General features: G+C 38.8%; 1 protein-coding gene across 1 annotated transcript in view; it reads left to right on the top strand.

Moving 5' to 3' along the window:
* Window positions 1-17,875, top strand: part of TPK1 (thiamin pyrophosphokinase 1) — a gene marked incomplete at its 5' end in the record, with an annotated part of 353,835 nt that overhangs the window by 250,000 nt on the left and 85,960 nt on the right. The window contains 1 exon segment of the mRNA XM_015812800.1: window positions 1,637-1,748. Coding sequence (XP_015668286.1) covers window positions 1,637-1,748 — 112 coding nt within the window.

Below are 17,875 nucleotides of genomic sequence, written 5' to 3'. Positions count from 1 at the left end.
AAGATGCATTAAAACCTTTACACTCTTGCCTTGATCACCTCCCGTTTGGATTATTGCAGTGCACTCTATATGAGGTTGGCCTTGAAGACCACTAGGAGATTTCAACTGCTCCAGAATGCAGACATGTACACTGTAATGGGGACTCCAAAGTTTCCTCATGTAAAATCTTTGTGCACAAGCTGCACTGACTTCCATTTTCTTTTGGAACACAATTCAAGATCCTGGTTATTACCTTTAAAGCTCAATATGGTACAGGGCCATATCTTTGAGACTGGCTTTCCCTAAGGACATCTACCCATCCTACGAGGTCGTATAGAGTGGACATGCTCCTAGTCCCTTTCCCTAAATATTGCCATCTGATGAGAGCTAGGAAGCATGCCTTTGCCGTGGTCCATAAAGTTTGGAAGACCTCTACCTTCTTAACCTCCTGTAAAGCTTTGAAGACCTGGCTTTTGCTGTAAGAGCTGGAATAAGTCTGAATAATTGCACATTAGAAATCTGACTTGGCATCAGGTCTTTTTAATGTTTTCATATGTTTAGTTTATAGTTTTCATATGATTCTATATGTTGGTTTAACATTTGATTAGAAGCTGCCTACAGATGCTTAAAAGAAGGACGGCTATATAAATGTTTTAAATAAATAAACTAAAATCATCTTGAGTAGAGAGGACTATATAAACATATGCAACCTGAAGCTCATTGGAATCCAAATTGGGTGTTAGATTAAATGACAAAATGTGCGTCACAATACGGACCTTTGACTCCTTGCATCCAATTGTCTTTGTCATTTTTTGTCATGTGTTTTGAACCTGAAGCCAATGGTTTTAATGAAATTCATAATGAGTCATCAGATCAAACCTTCATCTAGCCCAATAACTTGTTGCAATAATGAAGAGGGGTATTCTAGAGAGGAATTCATAAGCTTAGTTATTTGGGAAAATTATGATATTAAAGTTAGATATGAAATTGAATAAATAAGTTTTATAAATCATTATAGATACCCTACCCTATTTTTCTTTTAGCAACTGATACTCACAAATCTTATGCCACTGAATCCAGAGATTCTTGATACTCATGACTAATAGCCAGTTATCCATTTCATTTCATTTAAAGTTGTATAACCCTAATGCTTCCACATTTCAAAAAGTTCATCTTCTGTGGTTCAATTCTTTTCTGGAAGGCAAATATTCTCCTGTTATTAGTTTCCCCAACTATCTGCAAAGGGGAGGTTGGAAACTTAATTGATTGACAATGACTGGGTTAGGGCTTGATCTAGGTGATCCACAATGCACTCAGTAACTAGATTAGATCAAAACCTATGATAATTTAAATTGATTTTGAGTTTCAGGTTGAAAATTTAAAATTTTCTAAGAAGAGTACATTAATATTTTATCAAAGAACAGCTTTTCATATTTCATCTATATTCTTGTAAAAGTGCAAATTTCATGTACATTCTGTTTTGAACAATCAAAGCAACACTAAATTCAATGAAACCTATGCTCAAGTAAATGTGAATAGATCTAAAGAATGAAGAAAACGCTATAACATAATTTAATGTCTCAGATTTGGCTTGTGTCTGCTTTACTTGTTTTAACATAGCATTTGTGTTTGCATCAGCATTCTCTCTGTGTTACAGGGTAAGCACAAACTTCTTGTGAACACAGGACTTGAAGGGAAGTGGTGTGGTCTAATTCCAGTTGGGAATCCTTGTGAATGTGTAACAACAACAGGTCTAAAATGGAACCTCAGTAAGTAAGATATCTTTTTCCCACTCTATAAAAATATAATGTTATTAATTAAAAATATAATTAATAGAGGGATAGAATCAAGATCATGTGAAGTTCTAGTACCACTTTATAAGCCTTAATAATACCATACTTGGAATACTGCATCCAGTTCTGGTCACCACGATAAAAAAAGATGTTGAGACTCTGGAAAGAGTGCAGAGAAGAGCAACAAGAATGATTAAAGGGTTGGAGGCTAAAACATATAAAGAATGCTTACAGGAATTGGATATGTTTAGTCTAATGAAAAGTAGGACTAAGGGAGAGATTGAACCAGTGTTCAATATTTGAGGGGCTCTTACAAAGTCAAGGGGGGGTTAAACTATTTTCCAAAGCACCAAAAGGCAAGATGCGAAATAATGCATGTAAACCAACCAAGCAGAGAAGCAACCAAGAATTAAGGAGAAAATTCCTAACAGTTAAAGCAATCAACCAATGGAACAATTTGCCTTCAGAAGTTATAGGTGCTCCATCACTGGAAGCTTTCAAAAAGACACTGGAGAACCATATGTCTGAAATGGTATAGGGTAGGGATCTCTAACTTGTGGGCTATGGCCCACTACCAGGCCACCGGACTGCATGAGTGGCTTGTTGATGCACGTGTGTGCGAATCTGCATATAGACCCACTCACGTGAGCATCGCCAAAGCATTGTCGCAGGTGATTGCATGAGCATCATCACAAGCATCATGGGTGTTCATGGCCCCACTCACACCAGTGTCACCCACTCACATGAGCAACAGGTGTTCGTGCACACACACACACACACACACACACACACACGCACACGTGTGCATGTGTTTACTCCTCCCACAAAACCATCCCTTCTTTCCCCCCGCTCCAGGCCACAAACCCCAAATGTTTGGGGAACTCTGGTATAGGATCTCCTGCTTGAGCAGGGGGTTGGACTAGAAGACCTCCAAGGTCCCTTCCAAATCTATTATTCTATGTTCTGTGTTCTATAATAGTTTATTTTGGGTAGGTGTATAAAGAACTATATGATAATTTAGTGCATTTAATTAACTGTATATTACAGATAGCATCCCATTCATATTAATTAATTAATATTACAGCATTCATTTGGGGGAAATTGCATTTGCCTGGAAACAGATAATAAGAATTCTCTGGCAGAACCCAGAGAAAGAAATAAGAAAGAAATAAAGAGAAATGAAATAGATCCCAGCCAGGAAGAAAATGGGTTCTGACATGCTGTCCCCCTTAGAAAAAAGACATATCCACCTGTAAATAAACAGAAAGAGGTAGACAAAGGTTAGTCTGGTTTATGTGGATATGCAGCATGAAATTTACTATGTAATTTGGGGACTCTAATGTGACATTTCTGAACCCATTCGTTTTGGGAAAGAGGCAGATGTTTCTAGGCTACTAGGTATTGGGTGGAACCATGATGTTTCCTGGAATCTAGAATATCCTTGATTTCAAATTTTAATGGAAAATGGTCCCACAAATTTTGGCCCCAGCTTCTTTGATGGCTGCAGGGATTTTAGGTATTTTGTTGACAGATAAACTTTCTCTCCTACTTGAAATGGTTTGGGTTCACTTCGTTTCTTATCTGCGTGGAATTTATATGCTTCCGTAGCCTTGTCTAAAGCCTTTCTTACAACTGGCCAGGTATTTTGTAATTGTGCAATCCCTTCCTTCAGGGAAGGGATAGTCGGTTCGCTCGATGGTAATTCAGGCATTGGGTTGAAACTTTGTCCCATTGCCACCTGGAAAGGAGTGTAGCCCGTGCTGGAATGTACTGCATTGTTATAAGTGATTTCTGCGAACAGAAGTAGTTTCGTCCAATTGTCTTGCTGGTAATTAATGAAACATCTTAGGTACTGTTCCAGTACTGAGTTCGACCATTCAGTCCCACTATTCATTTGCGGATAATGACTAGATGACAACCCTTGAGTGGTCCCCAAAAGTTCAGGAATGCTCTCCAAAACTCTGATGTGAATTGTACTCCCCTGTCTGATATGATTCGTTGTGGGGCCCCATGAAGTTGATAAATATGTTGAACAAATAACTTTGCAAGTATCTTTGCATTGGGGATTTTTTGGCACGGGATAAAATGTACTTGTTTAGAGAATAAATCCGTCACAACCCAAATAACTGTGTTCCCCCCTCTTTCTGGTAACTCCACAATAAAGTCCATAGAAATTTCTTTCCAAGGCACTGATGGGGTTGCTACTGTTTGCAACAAGCCTGGGGGTTTTCCCCTGTCTCCTCTTAGCTGCAGCACAAATCGGGCAACTAGCCAGGTAGTTTTCAATGTCCTTTTTTATCAACGGCCACCAAAACTGCTGTTTCACTAGGTGTAAAGTTTTTACAACCCCGAAATGGCCAGCTGATTTCGAGTCATGGCATAGCGGCATAAAAGTCAGTCTCTGGCTTTTGGGAATGTACAGTATCCCTCCCACCCATGGCAGTCCATCAGTCATGGTGCATAGGTTCTTGTGGCTTAGGAAACATTTGTCAGTCTGTAGCACTTTTTGGAATTCAATCCCTGCTTGGCTCATTAGAGGTTTCTGGATTTTGGCTTGCGCTCAGGTGGTGATTTGCACTGCCAACTGTGTTGATGGCATGAGTGGGTCTTTTATCTCTGTTCTATTGCTGTTGATTGTGGAACCTGGACAATGCATCAGCTAGGAACTTCTTTCCTCCTGATGTTTTAGGGTGAAATTAAATCGGTGAAAATGCTGCAACCATTTCGCTTGTTTAGGGGTCAGTTTTCTAGGCATCTTTAAGGCTTCTAGGTTCTTGTGGTTGGTCCATACCTGGAAGAGGATTTTGTTCCCTTTCAGGAAATGTCGCCAGGTTAGGAGGGCCCATCAGACTGCATAAGCCTACTTTTCCTAGACTGCCCACCTCTGCTCTGTCTCTCTGAGTTTCCTCGATGTGTATGCGCAAGGCTGCAACTTCCCTTCATCATTCTCCTGCATTAGTACTGCCTCCACGGCTACATCGCTGGCATCAGCTTGAATTGTGAATGGTTTATCAGTATCAGGGTGCTTTAGCACTGCTTCTGTGGAAAATAATCTTTTCAGTCTTTCAAATGTGGTTTGACAGTCTACCATTCATTTCAGTGATTGGCTCAGACATTCTCAGGATCCATCTCTATGCCACTTGGCGAGATCTGATAACCCAGATAGTCAATTTTTTTCCTTATGAAATTCACACTTAGATGACTTGGCATACAAGTGGGCTGCTCGGAGTTTTTTCAGTACTGCTCTGATTAATTTTACAACCTCCTTTTTTGTTTCAGTAAATATCAGGATATTGTCTAGGTCAGGGGTAGGCAACCTTGGCTCTTTTATGACTCGTGGACTTCAACTCCCAGAATTCCTGAGCCAGCCATGCTGAGGGAAAAGGAGAGGTTTCCAAGCTAAGCCATACTGGCTCAGGAATTCTGGGAGTTGACGTCCACGAGTCATAAAAGAGCCAAGGTTGCCTACCCCTGGTCTAGGTAAACAAGTACCCCTTTATATATGTGCTCCCGGAGCACATCATTTATTAATTGCATGAACACTGCAGGTGCCCCTTGAAGCCCAAAAGGCAGAACCCTGGATTGGTAACATCCTAAGGGGCAATTGAAGTTTTCCACTCATCTCCCTCTTTAATTCTGATTCTGTAATACGCCTCCCTTAAGTCCAGTTTCAAAAAGATTTTTCCTTTCAACAGGTGTGCTAGCATGTCTTTCATGAGAGGGAGGGGGTAAAGGTTGCTCTCACTCACTGTGTTGAGAGACCTGTAATCCACGCAGAGGCGAAGAGTCCTGTCTTTCTTTTTGTGGAATAATACGGGGGGCTGCGGTTTTGTGCTTTACCGGTTGGATAAATCTGGAGACTTGGGGAGGGAGGGTGCTGAAGCGAGTGGGCATTCTGCCATCAGTACCCATGCTGGCTGCCCCTTCCCTGCCACAGCCAGAATGCCGGTAGATGTCAGCCTTCCCTCCAGCAGGCCTAGGCAGCTGCAGGACAGAGACAGGCCCATTTCAGCATCTTGCCACCTGCTTTGCAGCTCTGTCACAGTTCTCTGCCACTGTCAATCAATCAATTCCAACTTCTCGCAAAAAAAAGATCTCACAAAGTTGGAATTGATTGATTGACCTTTCTCCCCCATAAACTTATTTTGTTTCCCTGCATCCGGCAGCAGAGGAGTCTGAAGGAGAAACAGGATGGGGCTGGAAGTCAGGTAAGCAAAGACATGCAATTCCTGGGGGAAGCGATGGCATTTGGGCAGTGGTGTGGCAAGCTTTCCAGCTCCATAGTGGCAGAGAACTGCAAAGGAGTTGCAAAGCAGGTGGCAAGAAGCTGAAACAGGCCCATCTCTGTCCCGCAGCTGCCCAGGCCTGCCGGAGGGAAGGCCAACATCTACCAACACGTATGGTGAATGGGGCAGCATTCCGGCTCTGGCGGGAAAGGGGCAGCCGGTATGGGCACTGAGCCTCCCTTTCCGAGCTCCAGTGCTCCACCTGTCACTTTGGTCCTGGGCTTTCACCTCCCTGCTCACCTCTCAGGCAAGCCAGCCAGGTCAGAAAGGCAGCCTCCCCAGCAAAGGCCCCCACTACAGTCAGAGGAGCATCAGCCTGGTCACTCCCACCTCGGTGCCCTTCCCGCTGCCGCCCAGCATGGCCACCCTGAGGCTGCAGGGGCTGGCCTGGCACAGGAAGAGCATGCATCCCGCCCTCCTGCACCGGTACTTGATTTGCCACCACACTCTCGCTGCTGCGTTGCATCTCCACCCCATGCACAGGCCCTGCCCTGTGCTCACACGCTCTTGGCCTGCTGGTACAAGTAACAGTAAGCCCTACCCAAAAGTAAGTCCTAGTGCTTATTTCAGGCCCAAAATAAAATAAGACCAGGTCTTACTTTCTGGGAAACATGGTGTTCACATGGTACCTTAACAACTCTTAGGTCCTTGGTTAGGACTTGAACTGTTTTTACCAGTCCCAGACTGTGAATTGAATAATAATAATAATAATAATAATAATAATAATAATAATAATAATAATAATAATAATAATAATAATAATAATAATAATAATAACAACAACAACAACAACAACAACAACAACAGTATCAGTAATAATATTGCCATACCAGGTGATGCACGAATTGAAAAAAAACAACTGGAAAAAATAATGAAATACCGCAATCTGCAAATTGAAGTTGAATGATTATGGAAGAAGATGCCCATGGTAGCACCAATAGTAATAATTCAATTCAAAGTCGGGGACTGGTAAAAACTTAACAGTTCAAGTCCTAACCAAGGACCTAAGAGCTGTTAAGGTACCGGCTGTGTATACAGGCAGTTCATCAGCAGAGAGATGGTTACTTCTTTCAAAAGAGTTAAATTCCAGATTGAATCCACAAAAATCTAACAGGTGACTTTGCTGAAAGTCTATTGTTCTCCTGAATCTCAAGCATAAGAGAAAAGAGATAGATAAATTAATGAAAAATAAAATAAAGCATGTGCCTTTTGTGTTCAAGTATAATGCAAGATATATTATATTTAATATAATGTTATATAGTATACAATATGCAAAAGAAAAATAGTTACAATAACTAGAGATCTAAATTTATAAGAATAATGCTTTGAAGAATGCAGGTTTTGAGGCTGTTCTTCAACATCTCTTGAACAGCATATTTCCAGGAAGTTCCCAGCTCAAACCCACTATGTATAGGATTCCATATTATGATAAGAGATTCCAGTTTAAAATATATTCAAGATAAAATTGGGAATAAAATATACCTTTTGAATTACCTTTTTATCTATGGTAGTATCTTCACCTAGGAGGTGAAAGGAGGTGTTAATAGGGGGGCAAGTTTAGTCTTCACACTGCAGTAATCAACATAGACCTGACCTCTCCCAGAATCTCTCAAGCCTTATCTAACTGCTCCCAAGAGAATGCAGTCAGTCTGGAGAGATTCTTGTATGTAGGTACCTAACAATAAAACTTTTGTTTAAGACTATTCATGGTGGGTCCTGATTGCTTGCACCTTACACTTCCAGACCACAACAGTATGCTTTAATTATAGAAGCTTAAGCTAGAAGTGTAAAAAAATATATCCCTAGGGGGGGAAATGCATTCTAAATATGGAAAGGCAGCTAAATGTCATATTCTAAAGCTTTAATTTCAGAACTGTATTTTTTTTAGTTATATAGTATAGAGCACATAAAGCCACAAATCTCAAGTGAAGGCTATTATTCTTCAAAGGTCTCACATATTTATATATTAGTTTAAAACTGAAATCAGTTTGAGAATGAATACAAGGCAATTATGAAGAGCCATACAGAAATACAAAATTGCCGAAGAATTTAGTATATTTCCCTGTTGCATCTATGCTGCCACTTGCAGGTAATATGAACACTTTTTTTTCATTGGAAACATTAACATTAGCAAGACAAAGATGAACTTTGAGGTAACCACAGTTAGATGTCAGAATCCAGTTATATTTCCTTTCTATCTATCTACTCTGATCTAAAACCAATTCTCACCCTTCCCTGGATTCTGCCATACTCCTAAGGGGGAGGGGGGATATGCATGCAGGTTTATTACTTTCACTTCCTCTATTCACTACAAAGTAACCTTTTGTTTATCTGCCTTGGTGTCTGCTAACCATTACAATGTAACAAATTGCCTCCTATACTATGCACCCCTCTGAACTTCTCCCTACCAGGTAGCTAGGAAAAGGGGGGGAAGAGATACAAACCTCCGGAGCTGTGGAATGATGGTGCACAAATGGAGCTGGACTGATGTTATCTTTCCTTTCCCATCGATGGATTTAACACCTGGGGATTTGCCGGTCTGAACCGCCCGGATGAACTGGGGTGGGGTTTGCTTAGGGACACTTTAAAATATCGATCTGTAAGGGAATCCCTCAGATCCTGTCTATTATGCCTGCTATCAACTACTCTTAATAAAAGTTCCTGTTGGAAGAAATCGTTTCCAAGAGTTCTGCTTTCTTAAGATGTGGGTTGAAGTGGGTCCTTACACTAGAGTTGGAACACTAGGGAAGGATTTATTGTACTAAGTTCAGAAAATATTCTGTTCAAAAGGCACTCTGCTTTATACTTGATTAATCTGTTGCAATATTTTTGGTAGCTAATATCAGTTGGTTGTTTGAATATTTCAATTTCTTTCTCTCCTGTTGGTAGGGAAAGATTATAGTCCTGTGCAATTACCTGAGAGTAAGTCTTGCCAAGAATATTTTTAACTTATCTGGGCACTTAACCTGATTTTCATTTGCACTGTCAGATAGATTCCTTCAAATAGCATTAACGTATATAAAGAAAAATGTAAGATGTCATTTGTAATGATTGCAGAGTTAATTGTTTGAATAATTATATGCTTGTGGATGTACCTAGTATGTTATGGGTATACAGCTGCTACCTGAAGCAAAGTTATACAAGTTTATGAAGTATCATTGCATTCACTCTGTATATACTATGGAAATGAAATGCCATAATGATAGTAATCAGTCAATAGAACAGTAGGGGAAATTGTTTGTAGCTTTTTTTTAACATGGTATAAGTACAATGTGCAATATACTTCAATGGGGCATAGGTCTGTGGTTTCCATATGTTTTATTTACTAGGAACATCTGTAATTTTAACTTTTATTCCATTCTGAACCTTGTACTGGATTGTTTGAAATTAAGGAGTGGGCATGCATGACAGTTGTGAGTTTTCAGACAGCAATTGAAGCTTCTGAATCTAGCCACTCTTGGCAAAGAAGCCTTATTGACTAATAGGTCAGAATTGATCAATAGTACTTCCTACTCCATATTTGGGTTCCAATTTGCCTTTGCTCTGCCCTTAACATTGCAGGAGCTGGGTCAAATAAGCAAGCAACAAGAAATACATTGTGAAAGTGATACTATTTTGTTCTGTACGTATGTTTCCTCCTGAGAGTTTAGAAGAATAGAATAGAATAGAATAGAATAGAATAGAATAGAATAGAATAGAATAGAATAGAATAGAATAGAATAGAATAGAATAGAATAGAATAAACAGTTGGAAGGGACCTTGTAGGTCATGTAGTTCAACTCCCACCCAAGCAGGAGACCGTAAACCATTTCTGACAGATGTCAGTCCAGTCTCTTCTGGAAAGCTTCCAGTGATGGAGCTTCCCCAACTTCTGAAGGCCATCTGTTCCATTGGTTGATTGTTCTCACTGTCAGAAAATTTCTCCTTATTTCTAGGTTGAATCTCTCCTTAACATAAGTTAACATAAGACAAATTTCCTCTACTGTAATTACCTGAAGTCTTCAAAACATATAAGAAAAGCAAGTTGCTACTTGCAGCATACATTTAAATGTTAGTGAATACTAGGAAGATGGACCATAGAAGAAAAATGTTGTTTTTGTGGCTGGCTTCTAGAAATATATAGCCAATTACTTCTATAAACTTTACAGTGGACTAGATTTCAACAGGGCTCTTTATATTACATACTATCAGTTCAGGTTTGTTTTCTATTTAAGAGCTGTAGTTGCAAGGCTAATATTCTAATCAACTGCATTAACATGAACACTCATTGAAAAGAAATTTCCTAATTTTGAAGTAGAACAGCTGGAAATCATCTACATAAGCCTAATACTACATAAAACTAATGTTTGAAGAGGAGAAACTGGTGTTTTTAAATCACAAACACAAAAGTCAGAGAGTGCCATGCAAAAGTACATTGTCAAAGGATCTTATTAACACATTATTAATCAAAAGATTTTCTCACGTTTGATTATGCCTTTATTATCACTTTGTAGTTACTAATCAAATGCTGATTTGTAGATGTGTAATTTTTTAAACACATAGCTTTTAAATTGGTTGGCAATTACCTTCAAATTAAAATGTCCTGTTTCAAAGTATTGCTCTGCTTGTAATCACCAGTCTATTTTACAGGAATAATAAATCAAATTATATCATGTTCTTGGAAACAAGATAAACCATTCAGATTATGATCTCTTTCGTAAATAAGAATTTTTCTTTTCTCCCCCTCCCCAAATTTTAGCCTTACAAATTAGTTATGGTTTTGTGATCTCTGTCCTTTTTAAAATGTAGCTTCGTCCATCAAATTCTACAGGCCAGTACAAGCAAAACCCTTTCCTTTTTTATCTCATATAGAGGAAACATAATTTCATTTGTAAAGAATTCATAATAGCTAGTAGCTTATATGATTTTTAAAAAAACAACTGAGGCAAATTTCTAAGGTTAACTTGGCAACTTTTAAGATATGCGGACTTCAAGTCCCAGAATTCCCGAGCCAGTATGTTCAGATTTTATCACTTTTTTTTCATTTTTTTTCTTTGAGGTGCAGGGGACTGCAACTTTCAGAATATCCCTTAGTTGCCTTAGCTGTTGCAGTCATAACATATCTAATGACCTCCCATTGGTGAAGAGTTATCTTCAGCTACCAATTGTGGTAGTGAGATAGATACTGGCAACTCTACAATGAACCTGGCTGCAGCCATTTTGCTCATTCTAAGTTGCCACAAAGATGGGAGGTGTTGCAGAGGAATTCTGCTAGTCTAAACAATTCACTGTCTCGTGGGAAACAAAGTCATTTCTGCTGGTTGGATTGGGAGGGGGAGCAGTTGGGTATTCTATTGGGAAACATAGCTAATTACATAGCACTGAGGTGGGGAGTTTAACTTTGTAATAGTGTGGCTCTTTGGAGGGAATTTCAGATTGGTTTCACTTTTGACTATGCTGATACTATGTAACCAATAAACAAGTTTTTTGAGGAAATCTCAAGCCTTGGAGTTCTGATTTGTTTGGTCTCATCTATCAGAACCATGACATTAAACCAAGTCTCACTCAAAATGTTATTTTTCCTGGGGTGCTGAGTCCCGATTGCCTACCCACCACTTTGGGAGGACAGCAAAGACTCAGCAAAGATTTTGGTATGGAAAAGAGAAAGGAATCTGCCGTAGGTCACAGCGGGGATTTGCCTGGCAGAGCACAAGTAGCTGCTATGGCCATTGAAGAAGAGCACCCCTAAGACCGCTGAAGAGGAGCTTTTGTTAATTCTGCTCCAGGTTCTTCATCCGCAGCACAGAAGAAGGGGAAGGGGTCGACTGGTTGGGACAACTCCACGGAGTGGAAGTACCAGACCACAGTCCCTCGGTCAAACAGCTGAAGGAGAAGTTCAATCAGCTGGAAGTCAGAGAAGTGGTTCCTGCAGCCCAGTGTGAGTGTTCGATGCATGTTAAGGCAAAGATCTATCCATCACTTCCACCTCCCCACTGGAATCCCAGTCCCATAGCTGGGCCCTATGCTACCTTGCCCGCTCCACATTCAGCAGCAATTTCGAGCCCCCAATCCCAATCAAGCCCTCTTCAGCAGTGTCGAGCCACAAGCCTGAGAGTTCAGCAGAGGGGATTCCAGAGAGTAATACGTCCCAGCCTCAGGATCAGCAAGCTGCCCAGCAGTCAGTGTATCTAGCCCCACTACACCTTGAGCCACCCTCTATCAAGCCCACATTTGATGGAGACCCTAAAAAGTTACCTTTCTTCTGAATGAAGCGTGGGCCCACTTCGATTGCTATGCTTATACCTACCCTGATGATGCCAGAATGGTAAATGCGATGATAGCCAACATGGAGAGGGAAGCAGCTAAGTGGGTGACCAGCTTGCATGACAAGGGAGCTCAGGAACTGCTGGACACAAATGTATTCATGGAGCAATTGAGAGCAAGGTTTGAGGATGAGCCCCAAACCCTGCAGGCAGAAAAGGTGATCCACCGTTCGAGACAAAGTGGTTGCTCGGTGAAAGAATATGTCCGGGAATTATGGAGAGTTGCTGGTCGCTTAGGAAAGTGGTGCAGATCCACTATTTCAAGCAAGGGCTGGACTGTCACCTACTCCAAGTGTGTATCTACCAAGGAATTCCAAATGAACTACAAGAGTGATATAGCATAGTGGTGACCCTGGACATTGAGCTGGATCGGGCCAGGAAGTCAGCGATCGCAGAGTCAAAGCCGAAATAGGGACTGGAGAAATGCTTATTTGGTCAATGTCCCCAGTCTGCCTCCGTGGCCAGCGCTCCCTGAGCACCTGCCGGAGTTCCCATCAAGTACTTCAGATGTGGTCAGCAAGGTCATTGAGCCACAGAATGCCTGGCTCCTGCCCCCCAAATCAAGGGTGCACCCACTCTGACTGCCTAGTCAAGGAACCCACCATGAGCAGGATGAGAGAAGTCTAATTGGGCTCAACAAGAGCAGGCTGTCCAAATCTCCTCTACGTCTCAGAGAGAAGCAAGAGCTCCAGCTAAGCACCTGCCCCTACCAGCAATTTATGATAGTGATGAGGATGGTGAAGATGATCCGATAGTAAGTCGATCCATCCTGCCTTTCATTATTCCTATATAATTGTACAGGTCATCATCATATCTTTTTTTATTGAATTATTATTTTTTTCTATGCAAGATGAAAAGAAATCTTTAGCCTGTTAGAATCTGGAGAAAAGAATGAGGCTGGTTAAAAGCTGAAGTCTTAAGCACAGCCAAGGGAATTAGGTTGTAGAATATGCCATGGAACAAATATCAGAATGCAACACCATCTTTTTTAAAACAATTTTATTTTTACCCATTAAGGAAAAGGCATCAGGAAATACAAAACAAGAGAAAAAAAAGGAAAGGAACATATTTCATTCATATATAGCATCTATGTTGTTATTAAAAATTTTATAAAAAGTTTTTCAGACAATGAGCTTGAAATAATTTACAAAAAAACCTCCCCAAAACCCAGAAAACTGTGCACATAAGAAAAAGTGATCAGGCAGCCATCCTTTTGTCCTTTTTTCCTCCCACGCTCTCACCCTCAGGCTATTAACTACTATTTCAGTAGTTTTACATTTTGCTTTAAACTGATTTCATATGGGCTTCTGGTTTGCAATCGCGGTGCTGGCGGCCGTGTGGGGTGATCACTCTCTCTGCCGTCTGGTTTTCTCCCACCGGGGGACCCTGAAAAGGGTCGAAAGTCACCCTGGAGGGCCGACAAGTGTGAAGAGGACCTCCGAGTGATCGCGGAAGGGTGGCAGCCCTCCTGATTGATCCTGGGAAGCTCTTCGGACCAAGGGGGAAAAATTGGCCATTAACATGGCCCATCACTAAGCCGCTACCAGCCGAGGCCAAAATCACTAACAAGCACTTTTGAAAGCACTGCAGAAGAATTGGGTGAGGTCTTATCTTCTTTGTATCCCAACTATTTTCCTGTAAAAAGCCTCTTGAAATTTCTTCCCCCTCATAGCCCAGATCTGTCCTTGGTATTATCTAAAAGAGATTAAAAGCTGAGAGAACAGCTGGGCGATGAAACTTTTTTTTACTGTGGAAGTGAATATTTACTGACTCTTGCTTAATAAATAACCTTCACTTTAGACAATCAAACAACAACTACAAAATTGGACATGATTTACTACTTAAACCAGACGAAACCTGAGGAAGAAGAAGACCAGATCGAATGGAAGACAAAGATATTAGAGCAAATACGGGGATTTGTGCCACCAGGGCGACAACTTAATGATTATAAATGGGCCAGTTTCTCTAGAAAATTGACAATTAGATGGTCTCCTTTAGTTCAAGTAACATGTATAAGAATGAAGGGAGATCTATCTGATGATCTAAAAGCATTGGTATGGAAGCCTGGTTGGCATAAAAAGAAACCTAGAGTTAGATTTAAAAAATGGGGTCTTCTGATTTATTAGAGAGAATCATAAAGTCTCAATTAATGGGCTAAAGGGAGACTTTGAGATGAAGGGAATTTTGATTATTAGATTTAAATATTGCTGGAAAATAATAAAAAATAAGGGATTATTTGGCTTACTATTGAGGACTTAGATTTATAATGGAAATGAAAATTAATTATCAGGAAACAGCTTTCAATTATTGTTTAGCCCAGATAACGCAGATTATAGATTTGAGATAATAAACGATACTCCATTGTTGTGGTGATGTACTAGGATGAGAAATAGAAAATGTTTATGAAATAAAATAAGAATATATTTACATAATATGTGTAATTTAGATAGTATAACTTTTATGTAGTGAAATAAAGGAAATTTGGGCTACCCAAAAATTAAATATTATGGATATTAAAGGTTAAATTGGAATATTGCAATTAAATATTAAAATTAGGTAAAACCTAAAAACAGGACATGGATATGTATAAGCAAACATATTGATAAGTGTTTTAACTGAGTTTGATATAATTAGAAATTTACTAGCTTAATTATGATATAGCAAATGTTAAGGGAAATATAGAAGGAATGTTATAGATATGTATTAAAGATGTTGTTATTGAATTATTGACTAACCCAATCATGTTGCTTTCCAAATACTCAATTGTAAAACTGGAAAACTAATTAAAAAATTGTATTAAGATAAACTGATTTCATATGGTTGCCAATTAAATGAACATTAAGCAAGGATGATCTATATAGACAGGTTTTCCATTGCCATATATTTGGTCTTTCAATCTTAAATTGGCAACAAGGTTTCTCTTTCCCAATATTGTGCCAGATTGATTCTTACCACGGTTAGCATATATCTTAATAAGTTGTGTGGCTTTTCATTTGTACTTCTGGGATCATGCCTAATAAAAATATATGTAGTTTCAATTCAAATTTTATTTTCAGAATTGCCTGGAAATTAAACTTTTCAGCATACCTGGTATTTTTCCATCTTGGTTTCAGTCAAAAGAGAATTCCTGTTTCTGGTTCTAAGCAGTCAATTTTTACTGAGTTTGACTGCATTGTAGAAGTGGTGATTCGTCACTTTCCTGTTTGTCACTTTCCCATCTCCCAAGAGATTTGCTCTTTAATATTTAGGATAGCTCACATGTTTCTTTTATATCAAGGTTCCCAAAGCAGTTTACAATATGAAATAATGATTTCCAGACTAATATGCAAAATATACTAACATATTTTGTAAAAAACAGACATCATTAAGTCATATTATCAATGCAAAACATGGTAGTGAGAAAAAAATCCTGATCAACGCTGCACTTCTTTTGAAGGCGTTAACATTTTTGCCTTGCTAAACTAGTTACCACACCAATACAGGAGAATATTTGTAGTTCAGGGTTGACATGAGGGATCCTTGATGGTCTCCAAGCTTGCTTGTTTTCTTGCAGATATTTCATTACCCAAACTAGATAACATCATCAATGCTAGTAATGAGTATGGTTGGCTATCAGTTTATATTCTGGTGGCTTGCCCTGTCAGTATTGGTGAGGGTGGTCTTAGAGATATTTTGGTTGGGCTGTTTATTGTTGGCTTCTTTGGCAGTTTCTTGATTGGGATATTGTTTACTTGATTGTTGATCTGATGTTAATCCTGGAGTTAATCTATGCTGATCTGGGTGCTGATTGCTGGTGGAGAGGTGCTTGGGTCTTTTTGTTCCCTTTTGAGCTAGTTGATTGTTTCTTTTGCATAGTCTATAAATGTTGTTAATATTTGTGTGTCTATTGATGGCTAATTTGTCAGAGTGCCAGCCTTCTAGAAATTTCCTGGCATTTTTGGACTAGGCTTGGTCTACGATGGTTACATTTTTCCAATTGAAACTATGGTTAAGTCTCTCTATGTATTATGAAATTAAAGAGTTTTCATCATGTCTTCCAACTGCTAATTGATGTTCATGTATGTGTTCTGCCAGTCTTCTGCCTGTTTATCCTACATAGTGGTTATTGCAGTCATTATATTGTATGTTCTAGATGACTCCTATTTTTTTTCCTGGGGTTCTGGGTCTTTTGGTTTGCTTAGGATGTTTGAAAGGCTTTAGTTAGCTTGTGTGCTACACTGATTCCATGTGGTTGTAATAGTTGGTGGTTTCTGAGATATTCTTTTTTTTCAAGTTTTTTATTAATTTTACAATATTACATTTACATATTTGAAAAGTAGCGTGGCGGCTGAGCACAGTAATTCCATTACATTTGAATATCATCAGTACAAATCTCAAAGTATTACAACAACTAATTCCCTCTCTTTCCCCCATAATATCTACTGTCATATTCGAACCAATACAGTTCTTATTCTATCAATCAAACAAAAAGTACCTTTCTAATATTCATCAATAATCTTCAGTCTATACATATCTTAATTAATTTGACATTCCACCTTTTAGACAATAATCTAGTAAATTTTTCTTAACTTTAATTTCCCATTGATATTTAAGTTTAACGTTTAATCTTTATCATTTCCAGATTTTAAATGATCCCAATTTCTAAGTCTCGTATCTCACATTTGGGGCTAATAATTTTTTTTTCTTTTCTTCCTTCTACTTCCTTTTTTTCCTCTTTTCCAGAAAGAGAATAAAAAATAAAAAAATAAAAATAAACCACCAACATTTGTACCTCAAACCCATATACAAATTTAATTATTAGTATTTATACTTCTAAGTTTTACTTAACCTTTGTCTCAACTCATAACAATATCTTAAATTCAAATCTTAGTTATTTATAAACATTCAAACTTTTAGCCAATCAGTAACCTGATGGTTAGTTTTCCCTTAATATTTTAATTTAACATTTAATATTTATTTTTTCCAGATTTTTAATTAAACACAATTCCTTTATCACAATTCCTCATACATTCTAATATTTAAAATACACACCTTGTATATAAATTCTACCATCTATCTTACCAATCTAATAAGACAGTATAATATTCTTATTTCAATATATTTCTAGATTTTATGTGACCAAAATTTTCTTTATCTCAAATCGTTACAATATCTTATATTCAGAATACAAAAAAAAATAGATTATTCTATTTTAGATCTCATGTATAGATCAAAACCCCGATCTTTTTCAATCTTATTCTAGCTTTTTTTCTCTGCCAGGTCATTTTTCTCTGCCAGGTCATTTTTCCCCGGCAATCTGCCAGGTCATTTTTCCCTGGCAATCTAAAAATTATAGCGCTACCAGTGCATGTAGCATAGATGTGTGTGTGGACAAGAATACCAACCTTGCTGTCAAGCAAAATGAAGCCTCTAATAGCGAGTGCCACACAAAGTGCACTAACCAAATAGGTGGTAAGACAATAGAGGAACTCAGGCACCACACAGGTTATGTAGAAAAACACAGGGCCAGTCACAA

The sequence above is a fragment of the Protobothrops mucrosquamatus genome, unplaced genomic scaffold (genome assembly GCF_001527695.2).
Source record: "Protobothrops mucrosquamatus isolate PMUCROS unplaced genomic scaffold, P.Mucros_1.0 scaffold111, whole genome shotgun sequence".
NCBI classification, from domain to species: domain Eukaryota; kingdom Metazoa; phylum Chordata; class Lepidosauria; order Squamata; family Viperidae; genus Protobothrops; species Protobothrops mucrosquamatus.
The sequence above is the reverse complement of the archived record's forward strand: the minus strand, read 5'-3'. Positions and strand labels throughout refer to the sequence as shown.